Here is a 26,680-nt window from a genome sequence, read left to right on the forward strand (position 1 = left end):
ATTTATGTCTGTATTTGCATATTTATTTATTGCTCTATAGAATAAAGTTGTTAAATAAAATATTTGCAGAAATATTGAGTTTCAGGAATGTCAGAATAAATCCTCTCCAGAGATGTTTTTGTTTATTTCTTTATTTATAGGCTGTACATCAGCAGTGATTTTGGGAGAAGTGGTCAGAAGATGCTTCTCTGCTCAGGCTGTAGGGAGAAGACCGCGCATGCGCACTGCGCACCAGCTCCTCTCCTCCTGCCTGACCGTTAGTGACCTCAGTCTCCGCAGCAGAACACAACCTGGACCGGACGGCACCATAAATACCACACGGGGAGCGATGGCCGGGGTTTTCGGGAAGATCTTTGTTGGCATTTACGTGGAGATAAAGCGAAGCGACGGTACGTCCCCGCTCGCACACACCGCTCTCCATCCGGCTGGTCCGGATGAGAGGAGCTAACCGTTACCGTTACCGGGTCTTTCTGCTAGCTAGCGAGCTGCTACATCATCTGATCCACAGCCCTTTTATCGGGGTGAACGGTTAGAAATACTGGATAGAGGAGTGTGGGAGAGTTTAAACCTCTGATGAGGTGTTCTCCGACACGCTGCTGTCATCTGGGAGTCGCGCAGACTCACGCCGGTCGGCCTGCGGAGCCCCGAGGAGGCGGGCGGGTCCACCTGTGCGGCTGTCCAGCTGTGGACACCGTCACTTGACCTGCCTCCCTCCCCCCGCGTCAGGACTGAACCCCCTCCAGCACAGGATGGGGTGCACTGCAGCATCCAGCAGTGGCCTGCAGGATGGCTGCATGGGCCTCCCCCCTCTCACTGCATACAGCCATGTTTAAGAAGCTGATTTCTACTCCTCTCTCTGGCTTTTAAAAAATAGTTTTAATAATAATGACTCACTGATGACCAGGAATCCAATTAACAGCTAGTAAATGCAGATATCTAACTTCTCCAGCATGTCTGTGTCCTATCATCTCTTATCAGCCACACCCATTACTGAGTACCCGAATTATAACGTTTAACCTATAAGCACTGAAAATAGAAAAGTGCATGTACATGCATTAGTGTTCACCTATTAAACGTTGGTTGTGAGCGATGCTGTTGTGTCCGTGTATGTCCTGCTGTCATTGACTCTAGGGGCCAGTGCAGACCTGATCAAGCCTTTATATATGTTTACATGGTCTCTGCAGGACGGATACACCAGGCCATGGTCACATCGCTGCATGAAGACAACGACAGTGTGACAGTGGAGTGGATCGAGAACGGGGACACCAAAGGAAAAGAGGTAAAAAGAAAAAGTGTAAAACTAAAATAAAAACAAAGTGCAACGATTTTTTAAAATCTCAAAAAAGGAGCATTTCAGAGAGGCAGAGTCTCTCACATGTAAGACTGGACGGAGGTTCATCAATCTGAGACTAACTGGGTCCAAAAATCCTCATCGTTTCGTTGTGAAGACTTTGAAGATCACACCATCTACATTGTATAATGTCATCTAAAGATTCAGTGAATCAGAAGGAATCTCTGTGTGCTTGGGACAAGGCTGATGTCCCAGTCACAACCCTAATTCTAAAAAGTTTGAACACTGTGTAAAATGTAGATAAAAACAAAGTTTAAAATATTTTTTATTCTTAACAGAAACTGAACAACTTATCGGATGTTTAATTTCTTTAACATGTCATAGAAAATACGAGCTGATTGTAACTCTGATGGCAGCAACACGCCTGTAAAAAGTTGGAACAGGAGCAACAAAAGTCTGGAAAACTAACTGGTACAAATCACTGGTATCACTGTACATCATCAAAAGATTCAGCAAATCAGAAGGAATCTCTGTATGCACTGGACAAGACTGAAAGTCCAAATTCCAAAAACCTGAGATGCAGTGTAAAATATAAATAAAAACAGTCTCATCAGCCCATATTTTATTCTCAACAAATCATAAACAGTATCAAAGTCTTCATAATTTTACATTGAGGCATATTTGTCTGAAATTGTTCCACATGTTTTAGACCTACTTTTTCTCCGATTGGTGAACCTCTGTCCATCTTTCCATCTGAGTGACTCTGCCTCTCTGAAATACTGCTTTTATATCCAGTCGTGTAACCGACCTGTTGCCAGTCAGTTCTTATTTGTACCAGTTACTTTTCCAGGCTTTTGTTGCTCCTGTTCCAAGTCAGACAATACTTTATTTCAGGTATTTATTGAGGATATTCTCTGACAAATAAACTCTCAACTGTTAAACTAAATTAAATCTCTAACTGAAGTGCCACACATGCAGGAAGGAGAAAGCTGGATCCAGTTTTTAGGAAATCCCAGGTCAGAGAAGATCCAGAAACTATGAGTCCCATTTGCTCTTCTCTGAGTGATCTCTCTCAGGACATGAGGGGTGAAGCTGACTGTTGAGCTTCTGTGTCTGTGATGCTGTGGAGAGAAGAACCAGAGGATCTGTGCGATCTTCCTCTGACTTTAAGCAGCGTTTGTTTGCAGAGCTGCTCCCGTTTCCGTCAGCCTTCATCTCCAACAGCTCTGGGCTGCGAGGCAAATTCAACATGGCGTATCACATGGCTGAAGAAGGGAGGCCTTTGGATGAGTTATAATCAGAAACTCCTCTGCAGGATGAAATGGGGTCAGTGGTAAAACGGCAGTAAGCGTTTAAACGTCACCCGGGGATGTTTCCTGTCTGCTGTTCATCGCCTCGGGTCTGAATGGTGCTGTTTTATTCCCAGTTAAAAGGAAATTCCAGCTTCTTTTATACCCGATGGTGTGTGTCAAGATAAACTGGGATGACAAATGAGCAAAATGTTCGTGCCAGATGTTCACAGTTAGTGGCTGGAGGAATGATGGGTTTACTTTTTTATTGTTGTCTAAAAGGTAAAAATCTGAATATCTGAAAACGAATAGATGAAGATAGTAAGCTGGTGTTCATATAGAAATGTGTTTCTTTAGTTTGTCATTTTAATGCCTGTAATCTGGATACTTTGTAGGTGCAGCATGTAACAAAATCAAAGTTCAATCATCGATGGCATACATGGTGCATGGCAGCGCCCACATTTGTGCCAGCACATTGCCTCTGTGTGAAGCTTTAAAACCACAGAACCGGCTTTGTTAAGTAGGAGTTCGAGCTCTGTTTGGGAAAACACCATAGAAGAAGACAGATGTTGAAGTAGTTACTTGTAATGCAGTCATCACTGCACCTGAGGCCACTGGATCCACACACAGATGAAAACATCTTTAGGTCTGGAAGAATTTTGGCCATTGACAGCCACCGTACATTCACTACCTGCTATGTCCATCTTTACAGTCATTCTTACACTCTGGACCTGTAATACTGTTTTGAGGAACTTTCTGTGAACTCGAGGACTGTGTCCGAATGTGCTCCCTACTCCCTACATGGTGCCCTGTATAGAGGTCACACCATTTTGTCTTAGTGTCCGACTGTCCTGAGAGAAAAAAGTAGGGCACTCAAAATTACCCACAATGCAACTTCAAAAGTAGTGAGCATCGATGGTCACTAAACGGGTCAATATAGACCACAATGCATTGCGGGCAGAAGCTCAAAATGGCGCAAGGAGGCTAAAAAAATTGAGCTGCGCGAAATTACGTATAAGCAAACAAACAAAGAATAAAATACAACATAAGGAATAAAAATAAAATATTCACACACAACTTTGGATTGGATTTGGAATGACGTCTTGACACGGGTTGTGGTTGCCGTGGTGATGGCGATAGTCACATGGTTTGTAGCAATGAAAAAATAGGCAGCTTCGTGTCCGAATCGCCAAGACAGTGTAGTCTGTAGTGAATGAAAGTGTAGTGAATGAGGGGTTAGGGGGTAGGGTGGACATTCGGACACAGCCATGGACACTTTGCACACCCATAATTCTGTGGGCTTCATGAATGCTCTCAGCTCAGGTGGTAGAACTGGTCGTAGAACTGGTCTCCCACTGTTTGCACAGCTAGCCCCTTAGTCCACAATGTCCTCAAATGTGTCTCTGGAGAAGACAAGTTTCTCCCAGCGCAGGGCTACACAGTTTGGTTCCACAAGGGCCGCAGTCCTGCAGGTTTTCATTGTTTCCCTGCTCCAACACACCTGACTCAAATTACTGAGTCATTGTGCAGAACTTCATAGGCTGTTGGATCCATTTATTTTGAGTCAGGTGTGTTGAACAGGGATACATAGAAGACCTGCAGGACTGCAGTCCTCGTTGGACCGAAGTGAGTAGTCCTGGCCTAGTGGGTGTGGATGGTTGAATAAGAATATAACAAGAAATCCATCCAATATGTTTCACCTCCTGCAGGATAACCAGCGGCTTTGTAAAGATTCAGTAACTGAGTTAAAACCTTTAATCATGATACCCCTTGTCAGATAAAATCAAGACAGGCTTGTCTATAAAAATAATTTTTTTTAGAGGAGATTTTAAGGAAGACGCCACCTCTGCTTTTCTGAGCTCCTCAGGCAGTTTCTTCCAATCTTTACTCACACCTGGTCTGTGGGACAAGTACAAGTCTTCTCAGAGGATCTCAGACTTTGTACAAGCTCATATGTTTCTAAAAAGTTGGATAAATGAGAGGGTGAAAGGCCATTAAAGGCCTTAAAATTCAATAATAAGATCTTAAAATCAATTCTAAGGCATACTAAGAGCCTCTAGGGAGGCTAAAACAGGCTTGTGGCTTTTTTCTTGGTTTTTGGTAAAAGTCTGACAGCTGAAACATCAGAAGCCGATTATTTTTTAGCTGTATAAAGGCTGCTGTATAGAGATAAAAGCATGTAAAATAGTCTCTGTTTCTAGATATAAGACCACTTAAAGCACATCAGACACTTCTCTGTAACAACAGCTGAAAAAGACTTACAACCTTATCAGGAAAACTGCTAAATAAAGTAAAAAGTAGGATAATTTCCTGGACCAGAGATGTCACCCTCTGCTGTCTGCTCGGGAGAATGCAGCAGAGAGTCTCATCCTCATTGGCTTTACTTGTCAGATCTGGAGGCAAAGCTTCCAACTTTCAGCTCTAATTTCTGCTTTACATGCTGCTGTGTGTGGAGCTTAAATCAGGCTGATCTTCATTTAGTAAAAAAAGAAAGAAATATAGAAATTTCTTGACTTCGTAGTTTTCTGAGTCCTGTGAATGAATAACAGCTGCATTAATTACTTGTGCCTGGTTTGTGCATCAGATCGACCTGGAGAGCATCTTTATCCTGAATCCAGACGTCGCTCCTGATGAAGAAATACCACAAAGTCCTGAGCCTCCTCTTCCTCCTTCCAATGTCCCCAAAACCAGCAAAGTCCCCAAGGTCAGTCCTCACCAGTGTCCACCAGTAAACCAACACATGTCCTGCTGTTGTTTGGCATGTTTATTAGACATTTGGATTTTATAGAGAAGAATCTTTTAACACCAGACACTCATTTAAGAAATTAAACTTGATTATTTAAAATGTAAATTATTTTTTATTGAATCATCTAACTAACGGAAATATTACTTTTTATTAAACAGAATAATAGTTGATTTTCATATTTTATTAGCTAATAAAACATTTCTATTCAAGCTTGACCCTTAAAAGACCAGGGATGGGAAGACACGCGTCATTTTACATCAGCAGTGACGGATTGGGTGTTAAAGGGTTAAAGATGGAGCTGTTTTCACTTTACTTTCCGTCTGCAGGGAAAACTATAAATCAGATTTGGGACATTTGAAAGCTGCCGTGGTGGCAGCAGGTCAGAGACGTTCAGCTGTCGGGAGCTAGTGGATTTTCCTGACATGCTTTTTCACACACTTTTATTTTCTGTGTTTATTTTAGAGCCGACGGACCACAGCGATTCCCAAACCGGAGAACGCTCCACGAGAGAACAGAGGTACGTCTCACCTGAAAACCAGTCTCTGGAGAAGTTTTCCCAGTTTTACAAATATTATGTACAAATTAATTTCACAACAAAACAAATGTGTAAAATCACATCAACACTCCTTATAGGTCTTTAAGTTTTATTTATTTCTAACTTTTAATGCCAACACAACAAAATAAAATAGAAACGCAGGTTAGAGGTAAAAGATTTGGGAGTAAAATATTCATGTTTGTGTGAGCATGCAGATGCGGCTGGTTTTATTTGGTTTTATTTGACATGCTTATTGCGTGTTGATGGGGATGTTTCTGGATTATGTGTGTGCGTGCTTTCTGTTCTGCTGCCTCGGCCAGGACTCTGCGATTGTTTCCTGGTTAAAGAAACAAATAAAAAGCTGAATATGGAAAGAATTCAGCTGCTGCTTCTCCACCATGCCGAAACCAGAGGTCATTTCCAGCTTGATCCTTCAGGTTTTCCTCTGGTTGATGGTAACTGTGTTTCCTCCTCAGCTGCAGCGGTGGGAACCACCCGGGCTCGACCCAGCCAGCACAGCCAGGCTGCAGAACCACCTCCACCCTCCATCGTCCCTCAGCCTGCAGTCAACCAGGCGCTGATCCAGCAGCAGAACGGTAACAGTCTGAGTTATGGATAGCTGGTGTCAGAGGTGGTTTCCAGTGTCTCTGTTGTTTTCTGGTGGAGGGTTTGAGTGGCGGCCAGCAGCAGTGATGTCATGCTCCCACACAGCTGTGGGCTTCAGGGCGTCAAAGCCTCTTTCACTGCCTGCAGCTTCATACTGCAGCACTTGTTCCAGTTTTCCTCTCTGGCTGTTTGAATCAACATAAAGATGCAAATAACACCAACTCAAACAAAATTCAACTCTCAAATCTTTTTAACAGAATAACCTTAAAGCCAAATTCTGGAGTTTTTTTAGTTGATTTTCAATCTGTAAATCCAGACAGTCGTTTCTCTGCTACGTCTCTGGTGTTCAAACCAATAACAACATACACTCACCGTCCACCTTATCAGCTCCACCAGTTCAACTTCCTGTTAACTCTAATATCCAACCAGCCAATCACATGGCAGCATGTAGTCTTGTAGACATGGTGAAGACGACTTAAAGTTCAAACTGAGAATCAGAACAACCATCTCCAGGATTTCCAGACATCGGTCTGAAGAAGAGAAAATATCCAGTTGTTGATGTCAGAGGTCAGAGGAGAATGAGCAGACTGGTTGGAGATGATAGAAAGCCAACAAGAAGTCCAGTCAGCACTGGTTCCTACCAAGGTCTGCAGAACATCATCTCTAAACACACAACACGTCCAGCCTTGAAGCAGATGGTTTACAGCAGCAGAAGACACACCGGGTGTCTCCTGCCAGCTAAGAACAGGAAACTGAGGCTACAATTCACACACACTCACCAACACTGGACAATAGAAGATGGAGAAACGTTGCTGGTCTGATGAGTCTCCATTTCAGCTCCACATTCAGATGCTAGACTCAGAATCTGCTGGAAACATCATGAAAACATGGATCCATCCTGCCTTGGATCAACGCTTCAGGCTGCTGCTGATGTAATGGTGGGGGGAGATTTTCTTGGTCCACTTTGGGCCCCTTAGTACCAACGTGGCCTGGTTTAACCAGCACAGCCTACCTGAGTATTGTTGCTGACCATGTCCATCCCTTTATGACCACAGTGGAGCATCTTCTGATGCTACTTCCAGCAGGATAATGCACCATGTCACAAAGCTCAGATCATCTCCACCTGCTTTCTAGAACATGACGATGAGTTCACTGGACTCCAACGGCCTCCACAGCCACCAGATCTCAGTCCAGTAGAGCAGCTTTGGGATGTGGTGGAACGGGAGATTCTCATCATGGATGCAGCCGACAAACCTGCAGCAACTGTGTGATGCTGTCATGTTAATATGGAGAAAACCTCAGAGGAAGGTTTCCACCACCTGCTTCCATCTATCACACCAGGATTAAAAAGGTCCGACCCGGTACTAGGTGGTGGTCCTGATGAAGAGGAGGACCCGGTACTAGGTGGTGGTCCTGGTGAAGAGGAGGACCCGGTACTAGGTGGTGGTCCTGGTGAAGAGGAGGACCCGGTACTAGGTGGTGGTCCTGGTGAAGAGGAGGACCCGGTACTAGGTGGTGGTCCTGGTGAAGAGGAGGACCCGGTACTAGGTGGTGGTCCTGGTGAAGAGGAGGACCCGGTACTAGGTGGTGGTCCTGGTGAAGAGAAGGACCCGGTACTAGGTGGTGGTCCTGGTGATGAGGAGGACCCGGTACTAGGTGGTGGTCCTGGTGAAGAGGAGGACCCGGTACTAGGTGGTGGTTCTGGTGAAGAGGAGGACCCGGTACTAGGTGGTGGTCCTGGTGAAGAGGAGGACCCGGTACTAGGTGGTGGTCCTGGTGATGAGGAGGACCCTGTACTAGGTGGTGGTCCTGGTGAAGAGGAGGACCCGGTACTAGGTGGTGGTCCTGGTGAAGAGGAGGACCCGGGACTAGGTGGTGGTCCTGGTGAAGAGGAGGACCCGGGACTAGGTGGTGGTCCTGGTGAAGAGGAGGACCCGGTACTAGGTGGTGGTCCTGATGATGACGAGGACCCGGTACTAGGTGGTGGTCCTGATGAAGAGGAGGACCCGGTACTAGGTGGTGGTCCTGATGAAGAGGAGGACCCGGTACTAGGTGGTGGTCCTGATGAAGAGGAGGACCCGGTACTAGGTGGTGGTCCTGATGAAGAGGAGGACCCGGTACAAGGTGGTGGTCCTGATCAAGAGGCGGACCCGGTACTAGGTGGTGGTCCTTATGAAGAGGAGGACACGGTACTAGGTGGTGGTCCTGATGAAGAGGAGGACAAGGTACTAGGTGGTGGTCCTGATGAAGAGGAGGACCCGGTACAAGGTGGTGGTCCTGATGAAGAGGAGGACCCGGTACTAGGTGGTGGTCCTGATGAAGAGGAGGACCCGGTACTAGGTGGTGGTCCTGATGAAGAGGAGGACCCGGTACTAGGTGGTGGTCCTGATGAAGAGGAGGACCCGGTACTAGGTGGTGGTCCTGATGAAGAGGAGGACCCGGTACAAGGTGGTGGTCCTGATGAAGAGGAGGACCCGGTACTAGGTGGTGGTCCTGATGAAGAGGAGGACCCGGTACTAGGTGGTGGTCCTGATGAAGAGGAGGACCCGGTACTAGGTGGTGGTCCTGATGAAGAGGAGGACCCGGTACTAGGTGGTGGTCCTGATGAAGAGGAGGACCCGGTACAAGGTGGTGGTCCTGATGAAGAGGAGGACCCGGTACAAGGTGGTGGTCCTGATGAAGAGGAGGACCCGGTACAAGGTGGTGGTCCTGATGAAGAGGAGGACCCGGTACAAGGTGGTGGTCCTGATGAAGAGGAGGACCCGGTACAAGGTGGTGGTCCTGATGAAGAGGAGGACCCGGTACTAGGTGGTGGTCCTGATGAAGAGGAGGACCCGGTACTAGGTGGTGGTCCTGATGAAGAGGAGGACCCGGTACAAGGTGGTGGTCCTGATGAAGAGGAGGACCCGGTACAAGGTGGTGGTCCTGATGAAGAGGAGGACCCGGTACAAGGTGGTGGTCCTGATGAAGAGGAGGACCCGGTACAAGGTGGTGGTCCTGATGAAGAGGAGGACCCGGTACAAGGTGGTGGTCCTGATGAAGAGGAGGACCCGGTACTAGGTGGTGGTCCTGATGAAGAGGAGGACCCGGTACTAGGTGGTGGTCCTGATGAAGAGGAGGACCCGGTACTAGGTAGTGGACCTGATGAAGAGGACATGTCTTTTGTAAGATGTTGATGAAGCGACTTCTGCTGTTTTTTTAATAATTTGTTTATTAAAACTGAGATAAACCAGAAATGTTAAATCTTTCTTCATCATGTTCTGGTGGATTAAGAAAAGTTGGTGAATTTCTCTCTGAAACACAGAACAGAGGTTCTTGTTTATCGCTGCTCTGATTCTCAGCCTCTTCGCTGGATGTGCTGCTGAATGTTTGTGCTGGTTCCTTTCAGCACGGAGGAAATCCAACTGTGTGAAGGAGGTGGAGAAGCTGCAGGAGAAACGAGAGAAGAGACGCCTCCAGCAGCAGGAGCTCAGAGAGAAGAGAGCTCAGGTAGGAGTAGATCATACTAACCCTCACCGCACATGCTAAAATCATGCCTCACATTTCCTGTTTCCATCACAGAGGAAGATTGTTTTAAACCAGCAGAAACAACAAAATATTTCATTCATTTAATTCAGTTCAATTTCATTTCATTTTATTATTTTATTTCAGTTTTGTTTTTATTTTTCTTGTCTTTAGTTTTTGTTTTGTTTAATTTAGATTTATTTAATTAGTTATTTTAGTCTTATTTAATTTTGTTTTTAATATTTTTAATGAATGAAGCTTGACTCCTCTGACACTTTTACACCAGATGAACAGCAGAATTTACAGTTAACTCTTTCCTAACATCTGGATATCTTCCAAGGTTTCCTGCACCGTTTACCTGACGGTGTTTGAATCCTGATCTGAGGATCAGAACCTGGTTTCTGTGTGTCTGAGCTGGATGTTTCTGCCTGGTCTCCCCCTGCAGGAGGTGGATGTTAACTTACCCAACTACGAGATCATGTGCATGATCAGAGACTTCAGAGCCAGCCTGGACTACCGACCTCTGACCTCCAACGATCTGGTGAGTCGGCGTATGGACACCTCCCTCTAGAGAATAAAGGCTAGAGAAGTTAAAGGAGGAGCTGGATTTGGAGATCAGGGAGAGAAAAGATGGCGTCAGAAAGACCAGAGGAATGAAGGAAAGAAAGAAAAGAGTAGATTAAGTAAGATGCAGAGAAAGAGGAGAGCAAATAATTCAGCCTGTCCTTCACCTTCAACACGAGAAACCGAGCCGCTGAAACGTGTACAGTCAACCCATAAATTCATAAACCGAATTTCCTCTGTTTATTCTGACGTTTCAGATCGAGGAGCACAGAATATGTGTGTGTGTCCGTGCACGTCCCCTCAATAAAAAAGGTAAGATGGCCTTCATAAGTCCAGAGAGACGGTGTCCTCTGAGTCTGACTGCAGGTCCTGTTTCTCCATCAGAGGGAAACGTTTAGCTCGACCGTTAGCGGGTTCCTCAGCAACATGAAGCACGTGCAGGACTTCTGCCGTGGATGCAGCTTCCAGGACATAAAAACGGACATAAAACCCTAAAACGTCGTCCGCAGCAGGATTTCATTTCATTTACTAGTATTTTTATTGTATAACTAATTTTATTTAATCTTAAATTCTATTGTTTTATTTTAATTTGTTTTCCTTTTCATTTAATTAAGTTAAATTTAATCTTGTTTTATTATTGTTTAAATTTTCATTTATTTTATTTTAATTATTTAATTCTGTTCATTTAGATCTTATTTTATTACTTTGTTTTATATCATTTCGCTTAGTTTGAGTTAATTCTAATATTTTTAATCAGTTCTATTTTAAATGGCAAATGGTCTGTACTTATATACGCTTCACATGTACGTCACATTCACACACACATTCACACACACATTCACACACTGATGGCGGAAGCTGCATGGCGTTCAACCGCGACCCATCAGGAGCACGTAGGGGTTTGGTGTCTTGCTCAGGGACACCTCGACATGAGCTCGACAGGCCGGGATCGAACCGGCAACCCTTAGGCTACAGGACGACCGCTCTACCCACTGAGCTTTAATTTAGTTTGAGATGTTAAATAAAGAACCACAGATTCATTTCTAACTGGCTGCTTCGTTTGTAGCAACAATGGTCACGTTAACGTTGTGGGAACTAAAGAAGAAATCAGTTACGATGCAGTTTGTTCCAGAAACTTCTGAGGTGAGTAAAAATGTGCTGATCTGTTCAGAGCTATCGGTGAAGGATCTGGACGTCATCACCATTCCCAGTAAGGACGTGGTAATGGTGCACGAGCCCAAACAGAAGGTGGACCTGACCCGCTACCTGGAGAACCAGACCTTCCGATTCGACTACGCGTTTGACGAGAACTCCACCAATGAAATGGTTTACAGGTACGCTGCTTTCCCTCTGCACCGCCGCACAGCAAGCAGAAACCTGCTCACTAACAAACTCACCTGTGCTGCAGGTTCACGGCTCAGCCGCTGGTGGAGACCATCTTCGAGAGAGGGATGGCGACCTGCTTCGCGTACGGACAAACTGGAAGTGGAAAAACACACGTGAGTTCTCTGTCTTGGACATGAGGAGAGTTTGCTTTAGTGCCACGTTGTCATGTTGTCTCGTTGTCATGTTGTCACGTCCTCCTTGCAGACGATGGGCGGAGACTTCTCAGGAAAGAACCAGGACTGCTCGAAGGGCATCTATGCCCTGTCAGGTCAGCTCCTCGTACGCCACCATTTCCACTGCTGCAGGATTCAGGCTGAGCTCATGTTCCTCTCTCCCCGCAGCCAGAGACGTTTTCCTCATGTTGAAAAAGCCGGTCTATAAAAAGCTGGACCTGCAGGTTTTTGCCACATTCTTTGAGATCTACAGCGGAAAGGTGAGCATCACTGAACCATCCAGAAATCACGAAGAAAAAAAGCTAAATCCAAGTTGTACTTGAAGGTGTTTGACCTGCTGAACCGTAAAGCCAAGCTGCGGGTTCTGGAGGACGGCAAGCAGCAGGTGCAGGTGGTCGGGCTGCAGGAGAGGGAGGTGAAGTGTACAGAGGACGTCCTGAAACTCATCGAAGTGGGAAACAGCTGCAGGTGAGCACAGGAGCAGATGAACCAAATGAACTAACTCCAAGCCATTTTCTGCTGTTTGTTTTTGTAAAACTACACGTAGAATCTGAAGCTTTTAATCCGAGTCAGCATCAGACATGATGTTTCTCAGCTGTCAGGTTATGAGGCTAAAATGATGTAAAATGAATGTATCAGTAGATATAGCAGCATAAAGGCTGACCAGAACATTTACCTTCAATTCATTTAAAAAATCTAAAAGAAAATAATGAAATGAGATCAAATTTAAATCCAGTTAGTATCTTTTTTATTTTACTATTTTTTGAAGAAAAAAATGTATAAAATAAAACATGAAATATTTCAAATACCATAGTGTACAAATATGACCCTAAAAGCAAAAAATATAATTAACACTTGTGTTTGAAAAGCAGCAGGATGAAGCAAAAGCTTTTCAAGTCCTACTGCTTGTTACTCTGATTAATCAATAACTATAAAAGACTTTTACCCAGGAGTCTTTTGCTGACTCTCCTGTTCATCAGCTCTGAGCTTCAGTCGTTAAAAGATGGCGACCGATGTGTACGTCCAAAAATACACACAATAAAAATTTGGTCTCTTAGCAACATAGTAGTGATGGTGATGTTTTTATGATGAAATGTGATAAATAATGCTGTTATCATGGATCATTGTGGATTTACCAGATAGAGTCTCTGAATAAAACTACATTTAAACCTCCCGGACGGGATAGAAATGCCTGGAAAACGTCCGTAGATCAGCTAAAGAGTAGCTATCCATCACATTTACCCACAGAGCTACACACCACCGCTCCTGAGACCCTGGTGATGGTAGAGAGAGGATGTTGGAGATCTAATGGAGTTGCATTTGTAAAGCAGTTAAACACCAACAAGCAGTGTGAGAGAACCTGAACTCAGCGTCTTGATTTTCTGTCTCCTCCAGGACGTCCGGCCAGACGTCTGCCAACGCTCATTCCTCTCGGAGCCACGCCGTCTTCCAGATCATCCTGCGGCGGCGGGGGAAGATGCACGGAAAGTTCTCCCTCATCGACCTGGCGGGGAACGAGAGAGGAGCGGACACGTCCAGCGCCGACCGCCAGACTCGACTGGAAGGAGCCGAGATCAACAAGAGTCTGCTGGCCCTGAAGGTCTGAGTACGGTTCTTCAGACATCCTGACCCTGGTGGTTCAGGACCCGCCATGTTCCCATTGATTTAACTCTAAAAGCTCAGAGATCATTACAGTGGAGGTCGATAGAAGTCTGGCGCGATCTTTTAAATCCGCACCGATGGATTTATTTCTCAGAAGGAGGCGGAGGGATTTTAATAAACACTTCTCTGGTCTGGAGCAGGAGCTCCAAAAGTTCTTGTATTATCAGGCGAAACCTTATTCTTCTTTCTCCAGAGTTTTATCAGGTTCATTTTCATGCATGTGCTTGTTTCAGAGTTCGTCCAGGTAGGAGGTCAGTAGACCACTGCTGAGGGAGTCCTCTAGTCTAGATTATGTGGACTTGGAGAAGCCTGACAACCGTGTCTGGGTGATTGTTGTGGCCCATCAGATGCTGTTTGGGTAAATCCAGGCTGAGTTTGTTCTCAGTGTGTTGGACCTTGTCACCGCTCCGGTTTGTGGAAGATCACTATGGAAAAAGCTAAAGGAAAAATGGTTATTTTAATGAATGAACACAGCGATTATAACTGGACTAATGTAGATTTGTTTTAATTAGATCTCAGTTAATTGGCTTGAATGGATTATGTCTGTAAAATTCCTCGAGATGAAGAATCTGCAGGCGGGGGTCTGCTTTGTGAAAGGCAGGGTTGCATCCCTGCTTTGTGCAGATGATGAGGTTCTGTTGGCTTCCTCAGACAAACTGGGGAGGTTCATGGCTGAGTGGGAAGCATCAGGATGAAAGTCTGGGGTCTGTCCTGCCCCGGGGGGCTTCCCGGGTAACGTGGGTGCCTGCTGCCACCATCGGCTCACCTTCTAGAGCAGTGTTTCTCAACCCTGGTCCTCAGCGACCACTGCCCTGCATGTTTTAGTTCTTTCCAACTCCAGCACACCTGATGCAGATTAAGTGAACTGCTTGTCAAGGTCTTTGCAGTCCTGCTAACGAGCCATTAATTAGAGTCTGGTGTGTTAAAGAAGGACACCTCTAAAACATGCAGGGCAGTGGTGGTGATTAAGAAACACTGTTCTAGAGCGAAGTTCGCTTTGGAACATTGGGGTGGGTGTCAGACGGTTGTCCTGACCTGAAACAACAAGGACCCCGTACTGAAGACATGTCCGCAGGAAGCACAGGACAAAATAAGACCAGAAACTCTTCATCTCCTGGACTCCTCGATGTAGGGAGGTCTTTAATGTTTGGAAACTTAAAAAGTGGGAAAAACGCTGCTGTTCAAACTAGTTTTGGAATTTGTTTAAGCCTGACATCCAAAGATGGATAAATAGTGATTAAAGAAAAGAAAATTAAAAAAATGAACTAAAATTGAGAATAAAACGTTGGATTTCTTTGCGATGTGAGCTGAGTATCTTGTGTTTGTTCAGGAGTGCATCCGAGCGCTGGGCAGGAACAAACCACACACTCCGTTCAGAGCCAGCAAGTTAACGCAGGTGTTGAGGGATTCCTTCATCGGAGAAAACTCCAGAACCTGCATGGTGAGAAAACACTCCTCATCTGTGGAGCTGTGGACAGAAACACAGATGAAAACACTGCCATGAGTTCGACTTCAGTTTCTGGTGAAGAATTTGTTTATCTGCAGATTGCAACCATCTCTCCCGGCATGGCGTCCTGCGAAAACACCCTCAACACTCTGAGATACGCCAACAGGTAAAAAATTTAAAAATCTGCATGTATCTATAAAATTTAATGAAACTTAACTTTCTGTGTATAAAAAACAGGTTGTTTCAGTAAATATCTGTAAATTTAATCCTTTTAAAAAGTTTTTTCTGTCTCTAAACTCTTCGTTCATTAGCTAAATATTTATCAGTGATGCTTGTAAATGTAATGAATGATGTTTTTTCATATAAAAGTCATCAGAGTCTCCAGCCTGTCTCCTGCTGTCTTTCCTGCTGTGTTTCTGCAGAGTGAAGGAGTTTGGGATCAGTCCCTCCGACATTCCTTTCTCCCAGAGCGGAGGTGGCGGAGGTCGCTCTGAGCTCTCTCCTACCTACGAGTAAGATCACAACTTATCTGACATATTAAACCAGACAGAATCTGGATGGATGGATGGATGGACGGATGGATGGATGGATGGATGGATGGATGGATGGATGGACGGATGGATGGATGGAAGGATGGATGGATGGATGAACAGATAGATGGATGGATGGATGGATGAACAGATGGATGGATGGATGGATGGATGGATGGACGGACGAACGGACGGAAGGAAGGATGGATGGACAGATGGATGGACGGATGGATGGACAGATAGATGGGTGGATGGATGGATGGATGGATGGATGGACGGACGGACGGACAGATGGACGGATGGATGGATGGACAGATGGATGGACGGATGGATGGACAGATAGATGGGTGGATGGATGGATGGATGGATGGATGGATGGACGGACGGATGGATGGACAGATGGATGGATGGATGGATGGATGGATGGATGGATGGACGGACGGATGGATGAACAGATGGATGGATGGAAGGATGGATGGATGGATGAACAGATAGATGGGTGGATGGATGGATGAATGGATGGATGGATGGACGGACGAACGGACGGACGGAAGGATGGATGGACAGATGGATGGATGGACAGATGGATGGAAGGATGGATGGGACGTGGCGACATCAGAGGCTCTAACACTCATCTGGCTGAAGTTCAGCCCAGTTTTAAACTCTGTGACCATTTAATTAACTCCACTGTTTTTGGTCTGCGTAGTTTTTTCTGTATATAAACCAGCCTGTAGAAGCCGAACCCTTTAATCCCAGTCAGCAAGCAGACATGATGTTTTCGGGGCAGCCTAAAGCAGAGACCACCAGCACCGGTCCTCGAGGGAGGGTGTCCTGCAGGTATTAGATGTTTCCCTGCAGCAACACACCTGACTCCAGTGATTGAGTCATTAACAGAACTTGACAACAAGCTGTTGGAGATCAGTTTTTTTCAATCAGGTGTTGCAGTAGAGAAACCTGCAGGACACCGGCCCTCAAGGACCAGAGCTGCTGATCCCTGACTTAAAGGCTGAACGATCCATCACATTTCACCCCACACACTTACCCGCTACCGTTCCTGAGACACTGATGTAAATGATGGCACTCTGGGAGATCTAGTGAAGTCTTAAAGGTTAATCATGTAACATCAGGACCACATCTGTCTGGTTTCAGCCAATAAAAAGCCAACGTTGCAATCTGAAATGGAGACTCACTTCATCCCATCTCTGACCTATTTTTTTGGGTTATTTTTGAAGTTTGCATCTCTGTTCTCCTGTTTCCATCAATTTTATTTTATTTTTATTTCAGATTTTACCTTAAATCTGCATGACGTCCACCTGCATCATGTTCATTTTCATCTTTTTGTCTTTCTCCATTTTTCTTCTTTACCAGCAGCGTCGCAGTGGTTGTTTTTCTGATGTGTTTTCAGGGTGAAGGAGCTGACGGTGGACCTGGCAGCACCGATGGAGTCCCATCAGGGAGGACACATCACCCAGCTGGAGGTGCTGGAGGCTCAGTGGGGAGTCGGCAGCTCTCCACAACGAGACGACCTGAAGCTGCTCTGTGAACAGAATGTGAGCTTTATTCACTCAACTCTGTCACCATGTTTGGACTATTGTAAAAATGGAAGCAAAATAAGAAAAGCTGTGAATTTATGTTGACTGAATTATTCTGTATTATTTTATTGAACTGGTAGATTAATTGAAACACAGTGTCTGACATCTGATACTGATACGTTCAGGAGCACCTGGTTCATGTGTAGCTGAGGAGATTCAGGAGGGAAAGTCTTCCTCCTCAAAGACGCTTTGTGGCGTAGCTGCTTCGTGAATCTGGCTTCGCATCTTGCCAGTTAGCTGAGCTGCTTTCTGTCAATCATTTCTACCTGTTTGTCCCGACCCGCCCACTCTCCGCTCCCTGATCACCCCACACCTCCCAACCCTGCAGTTTCATTTTTCAAATTCAGCAGTGGGTGGAGTTATGCAAAAACTAGGGGGCGGGGTTACACTTTAACCCTTGAAAGTGGTAAACATTCCGGACAGCTGCCATCTTCACAGGAGTGGATGTCTCAGCAACTTCTGAGCCCAACAAAAAACCCATGAGCTCCATCTCAGACTCTCCAGGCCTCAGTTAGCAGTTTAAATGTTAGAGTTCATGACAGTCCAGTTAGAAAAAGACTGAACCAGCATGGCTTGTTGGGAAGGGTTGCAGGGGAAATAGCAACATGGCAGCACGGCTTAGGCTGGCAAGGCTGTTAACGTGAACAAACCACCAGACTTCTGGAACATTGTTGAACAGACCGGACCAAAGTGGACATGTTTGGTCAGAAAACAGCATATCACACAAACAGCTCATAGCAGGTGTCAGCACGGTGGTGGAGGGCTGCAAAAACCAAATGATCGTTGGACAGAAGACTGGAGCACAGAACCACCACCATAAGAAAGACTGAAAACGTGATTACTGCGGCAGCCTGGAGGAGCCTGTAGAAGCTGCTGGACGCAGTTTTCCCCTAAACTGGGATCAATAAGAAAAGCCTTTAATGAAAAAGAGTGAATTTATGTTTGTTAGGGTTCCCACTTCATCTCTGCAGACTTGTAATAACAATAATTATAATAATAATAATAATAATAATAATGTAAAATGGTCCTAAATCTGGTTTCTAATCTTTAAAAAAGTTGATTTTTCTCTGTAATCAAATATTTTTCTGTAGGTTATGATAAGCTTTTATCTGTTAATGAGATTTGTGGAAGCACTGAAGACTCACAAAACTGCTTCTGTGGAGGGTAAAATGCGACGTGTTTGATATGTTTTCTTTTTTTCTGTGGTGGTAGGAGGAGGAGGTTTCACCACAACTCTTCACCTTCCATGAAGCCGTGTCTCAGCTGGTGGAGATGGAGGAGCAGATGCTGGAGGATCACAGGGCTGTTTTCCAGGTACAGGCATAAAAAACATATCTAATATTAATATTAATATTAATCCTCATTATAATCAAAGTAAAATAATTATAATGAGAATAATAATAAAAATCAGGATGTAGTTCAGAAGTTCAGTTTAGATAAAAATTTTAATAAAATAATTATGAAACATAACACAATGATAACAATAACAAAATATTTTAGATAGTGTTAATAAAAATAATAATTATAATGGTGATAAAACAGTGATGGTAATAATAATATGTATTTCAGGAAATTTAGATAAAAATAAAATAAGGACAGCAACAACAATAATACATTTGTAATTTAGATGAATTGAAGCCACGACGTCATGATGAGGTTTTAAGTGAACTGAGTGGGTTTTTCCTCCGGAGGTCGGTATGACGTGGAAACCTCTGAGAAGAGGCTGAACTGTAGCTTGTTGTTTCCAGGAGTCCATCCGCTGGCTGGAGGACGAGAAGGTTCTTCTAGAAATGACGGAGGAGGTGGATTACGATGTGGAATCATATGCAACTCAACTGGAGCAGATCCTGGACCAGAAGATCGACATCCTCACGGAGCTGAGAGGTAAACTTTGAATCCTGATCAGGTCAGATGATGGAGCCGCAGGAAGAAACAGTAAAACCTCCAATAGTTGATCAGGAAATGTTTTAAAAGAGAAAAATCGTTAGTTTCTGTCATGAAATATCGTGGCCACGCTGAGATTTCTGAAGAAAAGATCAGACACTGAATTTATGTCTGATGAAACTCAGGCACAAACCATCATAAAGGCTTCAGAACAAAGTAGCAGGAAGCTAAATGAGCCACAGACGTTCACGAGTAATGGTCGTTAAATGAGGTTGTAAAACTCATTCAGCCACAGGTCTGAGTCTAGATGATGCTTTAGCCCGAGCAGTTTAGTTTAGTCTTCATTACTTTTACTGGAATAAATCACATAAACAGCTGAAGCTACATGAGATCCACAGCCACAACCAGTGGCTCATCAAGGAGAGGTTAGCTTTTCCTGAATAGCATACTCAAACTGTAATTTACCCAGAATATATGACTTACATAACTACAAGGTTGTATCTATAATCCAGGTCTCTACAGGGAGCTGAGACATGTGAGATTACTACAGAAGTATCAGAGTAAATTCACCTGGAACACAGTAGAAAATGTAAATAGTTATCTGCTCTTCCAGTTTATCTAGGAATGACTAAAGTAGTCCCAGGAATGAGTAAAGTTATCCAGGAATGAATAAAGTAGTCCTTGGAATGAGTAAAGTAGTATTAGGAATGAGTACATTCTATTAGCAGAAGCTCTAAAGTGGACAGAGCTGTTCTCACATAGAACTGCTTGGGTTTGGGTTTATTTGGATGCCGATGCTTGGTGGAGTCTTTTAGCTGAGTTGCTATGCTACATGTTAGCATTGCTGCTACAGGTGTCTGCCGGATCGGACCTCTTTACAGACTGTTCTCTTTCTCACTTCAGATAAAGTCAAGTCTTTCCGTTGTGCTCTCCAGGAAGAGGAACAAGCTAGCAAACAAATAACCCCGAAGAGGCCTCGAGCACTATAGAAACCTGCGATTTAACTCCTGACTTGTCCTGCTGCAGAACGAAGGCGCTGACTGAATTCTGTCTGTGTCCACGTCTGTTCTTCATCCATCCATCCGTAAAAACCAAAGAGCCAACCACGTTGCTCTTCCATCCTCCTGTCAGTTTAATCTACAAGGTGTGTGTGTGTGTGTGTAAGTCACAAGTGCTTCATTATAAAACAAAAACCCTTTTGTTTTAAATCAATTTTATAGTCAATCATTGCTTAACCTTCACTTTGGCCAATTTTATAAGCAGCTGTTGCCATTTTGTGCAATATTTGGAGGATTTTCTTCCTGTTCTTCCCCCTCGTTTCAGCTCAGGGGTAAACAGGACACGTGGACTTCATGTTCAGACTGTATGTAAAAACTGGCAAAAAGCTGAAACTAACCCTAACATGACATGAATCAAGCAGAAGGTGCACTGTAACCCAACATGAAGCCATCCAGGCGACATTTATGTAAACAGATTTTTCATTGATCAAAATAAACAGACTTCTCCTTCCGGCTGTGTTTTAGTTTTTTATTGAACCTTCTGTGGAATAAAAGGACCCCAGCTTGGAAGTTGAGGCAGCATGTGCCGCAGGTAAACCTTCGTCTCTCCACCCACTCACATCCACCTTCATGGTGCTTCGCATCAGCTCATGTGCACCATTTCAATGAGAAGAATTTAGAAATCTAAAATATAATAACCTTTATTTCTATTATATTTATTTATTTAGACTATTATTTAGAACCAAAATTACTTAAATTGACTGCAATCCTTTCCACCTTTACTTGTTAGGACTTTGGATTTGTAGTGAAACAAATGCCTAAAAGAGTGAAGTTTACATTCAACAATTTGCCTGAAAATTGGCTGAAAATTCGATGAATTACGAGAGATTAATATTGTGTAACACCACTTCTCTCAACGATTCACTGTGAATGTCTCTAGCACTGTACCAAGATGGCTGCTCTGTCAGCACGTTTCTGCCCTGCTGATGCGGCGTCTACATATTTATGTCTGTTGTAACCCTCCACTGTGAGTTTTATGATATTTGAGCATGAAAACAAGAAATGTTTCTCTTAACTCAAACAATTACACTCTTTATTGAAAAGGGAAGCACTCCCATAGTCAGGGTTTATAATATCTGCTAATGCCTTCTCCAAACACGTGGCCACGACTACAGACTTACAGGCCTGAAACTGGAGGACTTTAAGTATCCCTGTCCTTTTTAGCTAAAACAGATATTAATGCTTATTAAATGTTAGAGGGACATCTATAAATTCTTTATAATACTATGCCAGGAATCCATCCAGACCAGGTGACTTTCCGGTTTTCATACCTGACACAGCGTTCCTAATCTCTCCTTCAGTTATTGTTTTCTCTAACAACTCCACATGTTGAGATAGCAGGATGGGCATATTGATCTCTAAAAAGAACCCTGTCACCTCTTCTTCATTGGGTTTTTTATCTGGTGTGTACAAGTCTTAATAAAACTTGTTTATTTCTCTTGTTCAAGAGACTATGGGATCCCCTTTTCTAATTGCTGATTTAACACTAAGAACTTTGTTGCTTCAGTTGTCTAGCCAGGAGTTTCCCAGTTAAATGGTAAATGGTCTGTACTTCATCCATCCATCTATTTTCTTCCGCTTATCCTGAGTCGGGTCGTGGGGGCAGCTGCCTAAGCAGGGAAACCCAGACTTCCCTCTCCCCGGCCACATTCACCAGCTCATCCGGAGGGATCCCGAGGCGTTCCCAGGCCAGCCGAGAGATGTAGTCCGTCCAGCATGTCCGGAACGCTTCACCAGGGAGGCGTCCAGGAGGCATCCTAACCAGATACCCGAGCCACCTCATCTGGCTCCTCTCGATGTGGAGGAGCAGCGGCTCTACTCTGAGCCCCTCCCGGATCACCGAGCTTCTCACCTTATCTCTAAGGGAGAGCCCGGCCACCCTGCAGAGAAAACTCATTAAGGTCGCTTGTATTTGCGATCTCGTTCTTTCGGTCTCTCTCCACAGCTCGTGGCCATAGGTGAGGGTGGGAACGTAGATCGACCGGTAAATCGAGAGCTTTTCCTTTTGACTCAGCTCCTACTTCACCACGACAGACTGATACAGAGTCCACATCACTGCAGACACCGCACCGATCCGCCTGTCGATCTCCCGCTCCATCCTTCCCTCACTCGTGAAGAGACCCTGAGATACGTGAACTCCTCCATTTGGGGCAGGACCCTATTGCAGACCCAGAGAGAGCACTCCACCCTTTTCCGGCTGAGGACCATGGTCTCGGATTTGGAGGTGCTGATTCTCATCCCAGCCGCTTCACACTCGGCTGCAAATCGCTCCAGTGAGAGCTGAAGATCACGGCCCAATGAAGCCAACAGAACCACATCATCCGCAAAGAGCAGAGACCCGATCCTGAGGCCACCGAACCGCATCCCCTCAACACCTCCATAAAAGTTATGAACAGAATCGGTGACAGAGGGCAGCCTTGGCGGAGTCCAACTGAAAACAATTCTGATTTACTGCCGGCAGTACGGACCAAGCTCTGACACCAGTCGTACAGGGACCGGACAGCTCGTACAAGTGGGTCTGGTACTTCATACTCCCGGAGTACCCCCCACAGGAGTCCCCGGGGGACACAAATGCCTTCTCCAAGTCCACAAAGCACATGTATATTGGTTGGGCAAACTCCCATGCCCCCTCAAAGACACTGAAGAGAGTGTAGAGCTGGTCCACTGTTCCACGACCTGGACGAAAACCACACTGCTCCTCCTCAATCAGAGGTTCGACTATCTGATGGACCCTCCTCTCCAGCACCCCTGAATAAACCTTACTGGGGAGGCTGAGGCGATCCCCCTGTAGTTGGAGTTGCTTATCTATTCAGCAACTAAACCAGAATGAACCACCATCAGCCAGCACCAGCCACCTGCCAGCACCCTCTGCCACCCTAGACCTGGTAAAAAAAACATCCTGTTGCATTGTACATGTGTCTTGTTTAGTGTCACTATATTACACTTCAAAATGTTTTATTTTAGTTGCTGCGTGTTAAGCACCTGTCTCCACTCTCCCTGTTTTTTCCATGACATAAAAAAGTGCTGACACTCTTCTGGCTGCTGTGCAGGACAAGCTGTTGGATGCTGAACAGCGATGCAGCTTCAACATGCTGCAGGTCTTCCAGGAACAGAGCAGCGGCTGGACGGGCAGAACTGAAGCCAGCAGAGATCTGTGATGGAGGGTCTCTGGATGTACTGACTGGACAGGATGGCAAGAAAAGCCAAAGTGATATGCATCATCATAGCACATGTAAATAGTTATTTCTGTATTCACTATAAAAATAAATGACTTTGTAAAGAGTCAGAAGTATTCAGTTTTTGTCAGATGTGGTTTGGCAACATCTATGAAATGTTAGCTAATAAAAATATTGAGTAGTTATTAACTATGAAATATTAAATAATCCATCTTTGCTCTACATTTTAAGTCTTATCCTGGGGTGTGCATTACATTACAGTTTAAATAACTTAAAATGCAGCACAGGATAAAGTTAATCATGTTCAATGAAGATCCAGCATCAAATACTTGTGGACACTTATAAAAGTTGCTTTGGATTAAAAAAAGCATCTGCTAAAAGACTGTCGAAAAGTACACACTTGTAAACATTTCACCACCCCGTACTACATTTTAACCCTCATACTGCTGATTTTGTGTGACTGTATCTCCTCATAATTCTAGACCATAAGTCAGTCACAACCAACCCTCCAGTGACAGATGACTCCTTCACCTTTGCTACTGATAGATTCCATAATGCACACAAAGCTTAAAAGCAGGTGATGAGATCTTTATTCCCTTATGAGATTTTTAATCTGCTCAACACAGACAGTAGAATACCGTCTTAAATGTTTACTCATACGACATGCATACAATCGCCGCATGTTTTATAAGTTAAACTTACATGTCGTCTCTTCTATCTGCTCGCCTTTCTTGCTCCATGAAACGAAGAAATATCGCCTGCCCCTGGATTCTCCATCTCTGGACTCTCTATGTGCATTTCCAGCCTCAACATTAGACGTCTGATTTTATCATCCATCAGTAACATCTCCATCAAGCAGAGCATAAACACAGCGATCGATTCGTTCTCTGTATTAGCTTGATGGTGTTGTTTTGTACTCTCCTTATTTTTTGGGGGTTTTGTTTTGTTGTTATGTGGCGCAAAAGTCATACGTCACTGTCGCAGACAGGTGCATCACACTAGCCCCCCCCCCCAAACTCATGTGTGAATGCAACATGAAACAGTTCCCCTGGGGAAGGTAGTTCCTAAAACTAGGACAGTTCTTAGAACTTCTCTGTCCAAATGTGCCTATTATCAGTTACACTGATTCTGGTAATGAAAGAAAAAAGTATACATACAGGTAAAGAATAATGTGTATTAAATATTTGCCTTTTATCCAACCCATTTTAATGCACTTGTATTGCTTTCTGCACCCTGCTGTAATGTTTTGTGTAAAGCACTATGATAAAAAAAATTTGCCTTGCCATGGGATGGAGGAGAAGAAATTCTTAACGATCATAAACATCACCTGCAGCTCTTTAATTTGAGCTTTATTGTTTGAGCTTTGAATATATGATTAAATAAACAATCTAAACAATAACAAATAAAATTCAGCTATAAGCTAGACTAAAAAGAAAGGTCTTGAACCTAGTTTTAAAAACATCAACAGTCTCTGCAGCCCTGAGGTTCTCTGGCAGGCTGGTCCACAGTCAAGTTCTCTGCCATCCATGATTTAATGTCTAAAATCCAGTTTATAAGGACGTTAACTGGTTCCAGGTCATCAGGAGACAAGGCGATGTAAAGCTGTGCATCATCAGCATAGCTGTGAAAATCAATGCCTTGTCTCCTGAGGATATCCCCAAGTAGCAACATGTGCAAATTAAAAAGAAGTGGGCCTAGAATTGATCCTTGGGAAACCCCACAATGGGTTTTATGGATTGTTGAGAAGGATGTGTCCATTTTTACATAACACTGTTGATCTGTGAGATAGGAATAAAATCATTGAAGAACAGTACCTGAGAGGCCCACCAGACTTCTGAGTCTATTTAATAAAATCTGTTGATCTACTGTATCAAAAGCAGCGTTTAGATCCAGTAGAACCAGTACTGTAAGTTTCTGTGCATCAAAATTATACCTGAGGTCATTAGCAATCTTTAAAAGGGCCGTTTCAGTACTGTGGTTTATCCTAAAACCAGATTGCCTTGCATTAGCGTGGCTACGTAAACAGCTAAACAGACCACCACTCATCCCGGACACAGCCATCAAGCTAGCAGGCCGCACAGCACGCTGGCATGATAGAACTGAGAGCTCCGGTAAAAGCAGAGGAGATGGCCTATACATGTATGTACGCAACAGCTGCTGTACAAACACCAAGACTATAGCCAGTCACTGCTCCCCGGACATGGAGTACATGATTGTGAAATGCAGACCCATTTATATTCCCTGGGAGTTTAATGTTGTCATGCTGACTGCAGATGCTAATGCTAGCTCGAATGTTGGACTTTTGACACCCTTAACATTCAGCAGAGTACCTAGCATGTGGCTATACACCTCATCACAGGGGACTTCAACCATGCTGATTTCAGAGCAGTGCTTATTAAATTCCACCGGCATGTTAAGTGCGTTACCAGGGGAAATAACACACTAGACAAGGTGTACTCCAACATCTACAGTGCCTACAGGGCCAAGCCACTACCACACCACTTGTCTCTGCTCTTGATTCCAGCATACACCCCCCTCAGGAAAGGGGCTCCCGTCTCATCTAGAACTGTAAAAACATGGCCTGAAGGAACCTCTCTTCAGCTCCAGGACTGCTTTGAGAGAACAAACTGGGATGTCTTTGAACAGCAGGACCTGGAGGACTACACTGCAGCTGTCCTGGGTTACATTAAATACTGCATGGACACTGTCAATGTGGATAAATGCACCCAGGTCTATCCCAAGCAGAAGCCGTGGATGGTCAGAGAGGTCAAGACATTGCTGAAAGAGAGGAACACTGCTTTCAGGTCTGGTGATGCTACACAATACAGTGCAGCCAAAGCCAACCTGAGGAGGGGCGTCACAAAGGCTAAGACAGCATTTAAGAGGAAGATGAAGGACCACCTCAGCAGTAACAACACAAGTCAGGTGTGCCAGGGGATCCAACATATCACCAATTACAAGATCTGCAACCTCTCAGTGGGTGAGGATGACGCCTTGTTGGCCAAGAAGTTTAATGTCTACTTCGCCTGCTTTGAGGTGGAGCCACCGGAGGTTGCATCCCTCCCCTCCGCCGATGGCCACCAAATCCTCAAGCTAGAGGAGCATGAGGTGCAATGTACTTTGAGAGGGGTGGACCCACCCTGTGGTGACTTGCCTCTCAGTTTTAATTACACTTAGACATCAAAACACAAGAAACATAACACACAAACAACTTCTGGGGGGAGTCCCATATAGCGC

General features: G+C 44.6%; 1 protein-coding gene across 4 annotated transcripts; it reads left to right on the plus strand.

Annotated features, from left to right (window-relative positions):
* The first annotated feature begins 211 nt into the window (after positions 1-211).
* Positions 212-20,718, plus strand: LOC121629653 (kinesin-like protein KIF2A). 4 transcript variants are annotated; one of them, XM_041969355.1, is made up of 21 exons: positions 213-389; positions 1,185-1,279; positions 5,165-5,284; positions 5,789-5,843; positions 6,338-6,457; positions 9,856-9,956; positions 10,417-10,512; positions 10,793-10,847; positions 11,707-11,869; positions 11,944-12,034; positions 12,126-12,189; positions 12,263-12,354; positions 12,420-12,562; positions 13,490-13,694; positions 15,087-15,197; positions 15,302-15,369; positions 15,626-15,715; positions 17,139-17,283; positions 18,538-18,639; positions 19,074-19,209; positions 20,113-20,718. In XM_041969355.1, the coding sequence occupies exons 1-21, from the start codon at positions 218-220 to the stop codon at positions 20,196-20,198; spliced, it is 2,310 nt and encodes a 769-aa protein (XP_041825289.1). In that variant the 5' UTR covers positions 213-217; the 3' UTR covers positions 20,199-20,718. The 4 variants fall into 4 exon arrangements, with proteins under 4 accessions (XP_041825290.1, XP_041825291.1, XP_041825292.1 ...); XM_041969356.1 differs by lacking the exons at positions 19,074-19,209; positions 20,113-20,718 and having other exon boundaries at positions 212-389; positions 17,102-17,283; positions 18,538-18,631; XM_041969357.1 differs by lacking the exons at positions 19,074-19,209; positions 20,113-20,718 and having other exon boundaries at positions 212-389; positions 17,105-17,283; positions 18,538-18,631.
* The last annotated feature ends 5,962 nt before the right edge of the window (positions 20,719-26,680 follow it).

This window comes from Melanotaenia boesemani, chromosome 19, assembly GCF_017639745.1.
Source record: "Melanotaenia boesemani isolate fMelBoe1 chromosome 19, fMelBoe1.pri, whole genome shotgun sequence".
NCBI lineage: Eukaryota > Metazoa > Chordata > Actinopteri > Atheriniformes > Melanotaeniidae > Melanotaenia > Melanotaenia boesemani.

Bases quoted from the DNA above. Each gene is read 5' to 3' on its own strand.
- LOC121629653 (XM_041969355.1), top strand. From the start codon at position 218: ATGCGCACTGCGCACCAGCTCCTCTCCTCCTGCCTGACCGTTAGTGAC. The intron at 5,844-6,337 runs GTACGTCTCACC...TTTCCTCCTCAG, and splicing joins CGCTCCACGAGAGAACAGAG to CTGCAGCGGTGGGAACCACC. The intron at 12,355-12,419 runs GTGAGCATCACT...TTGTACTTGAAG, and splicing joins TTGAGATCTACAGCGGAAAG to GTGTTTGACCTGCTGAACCG.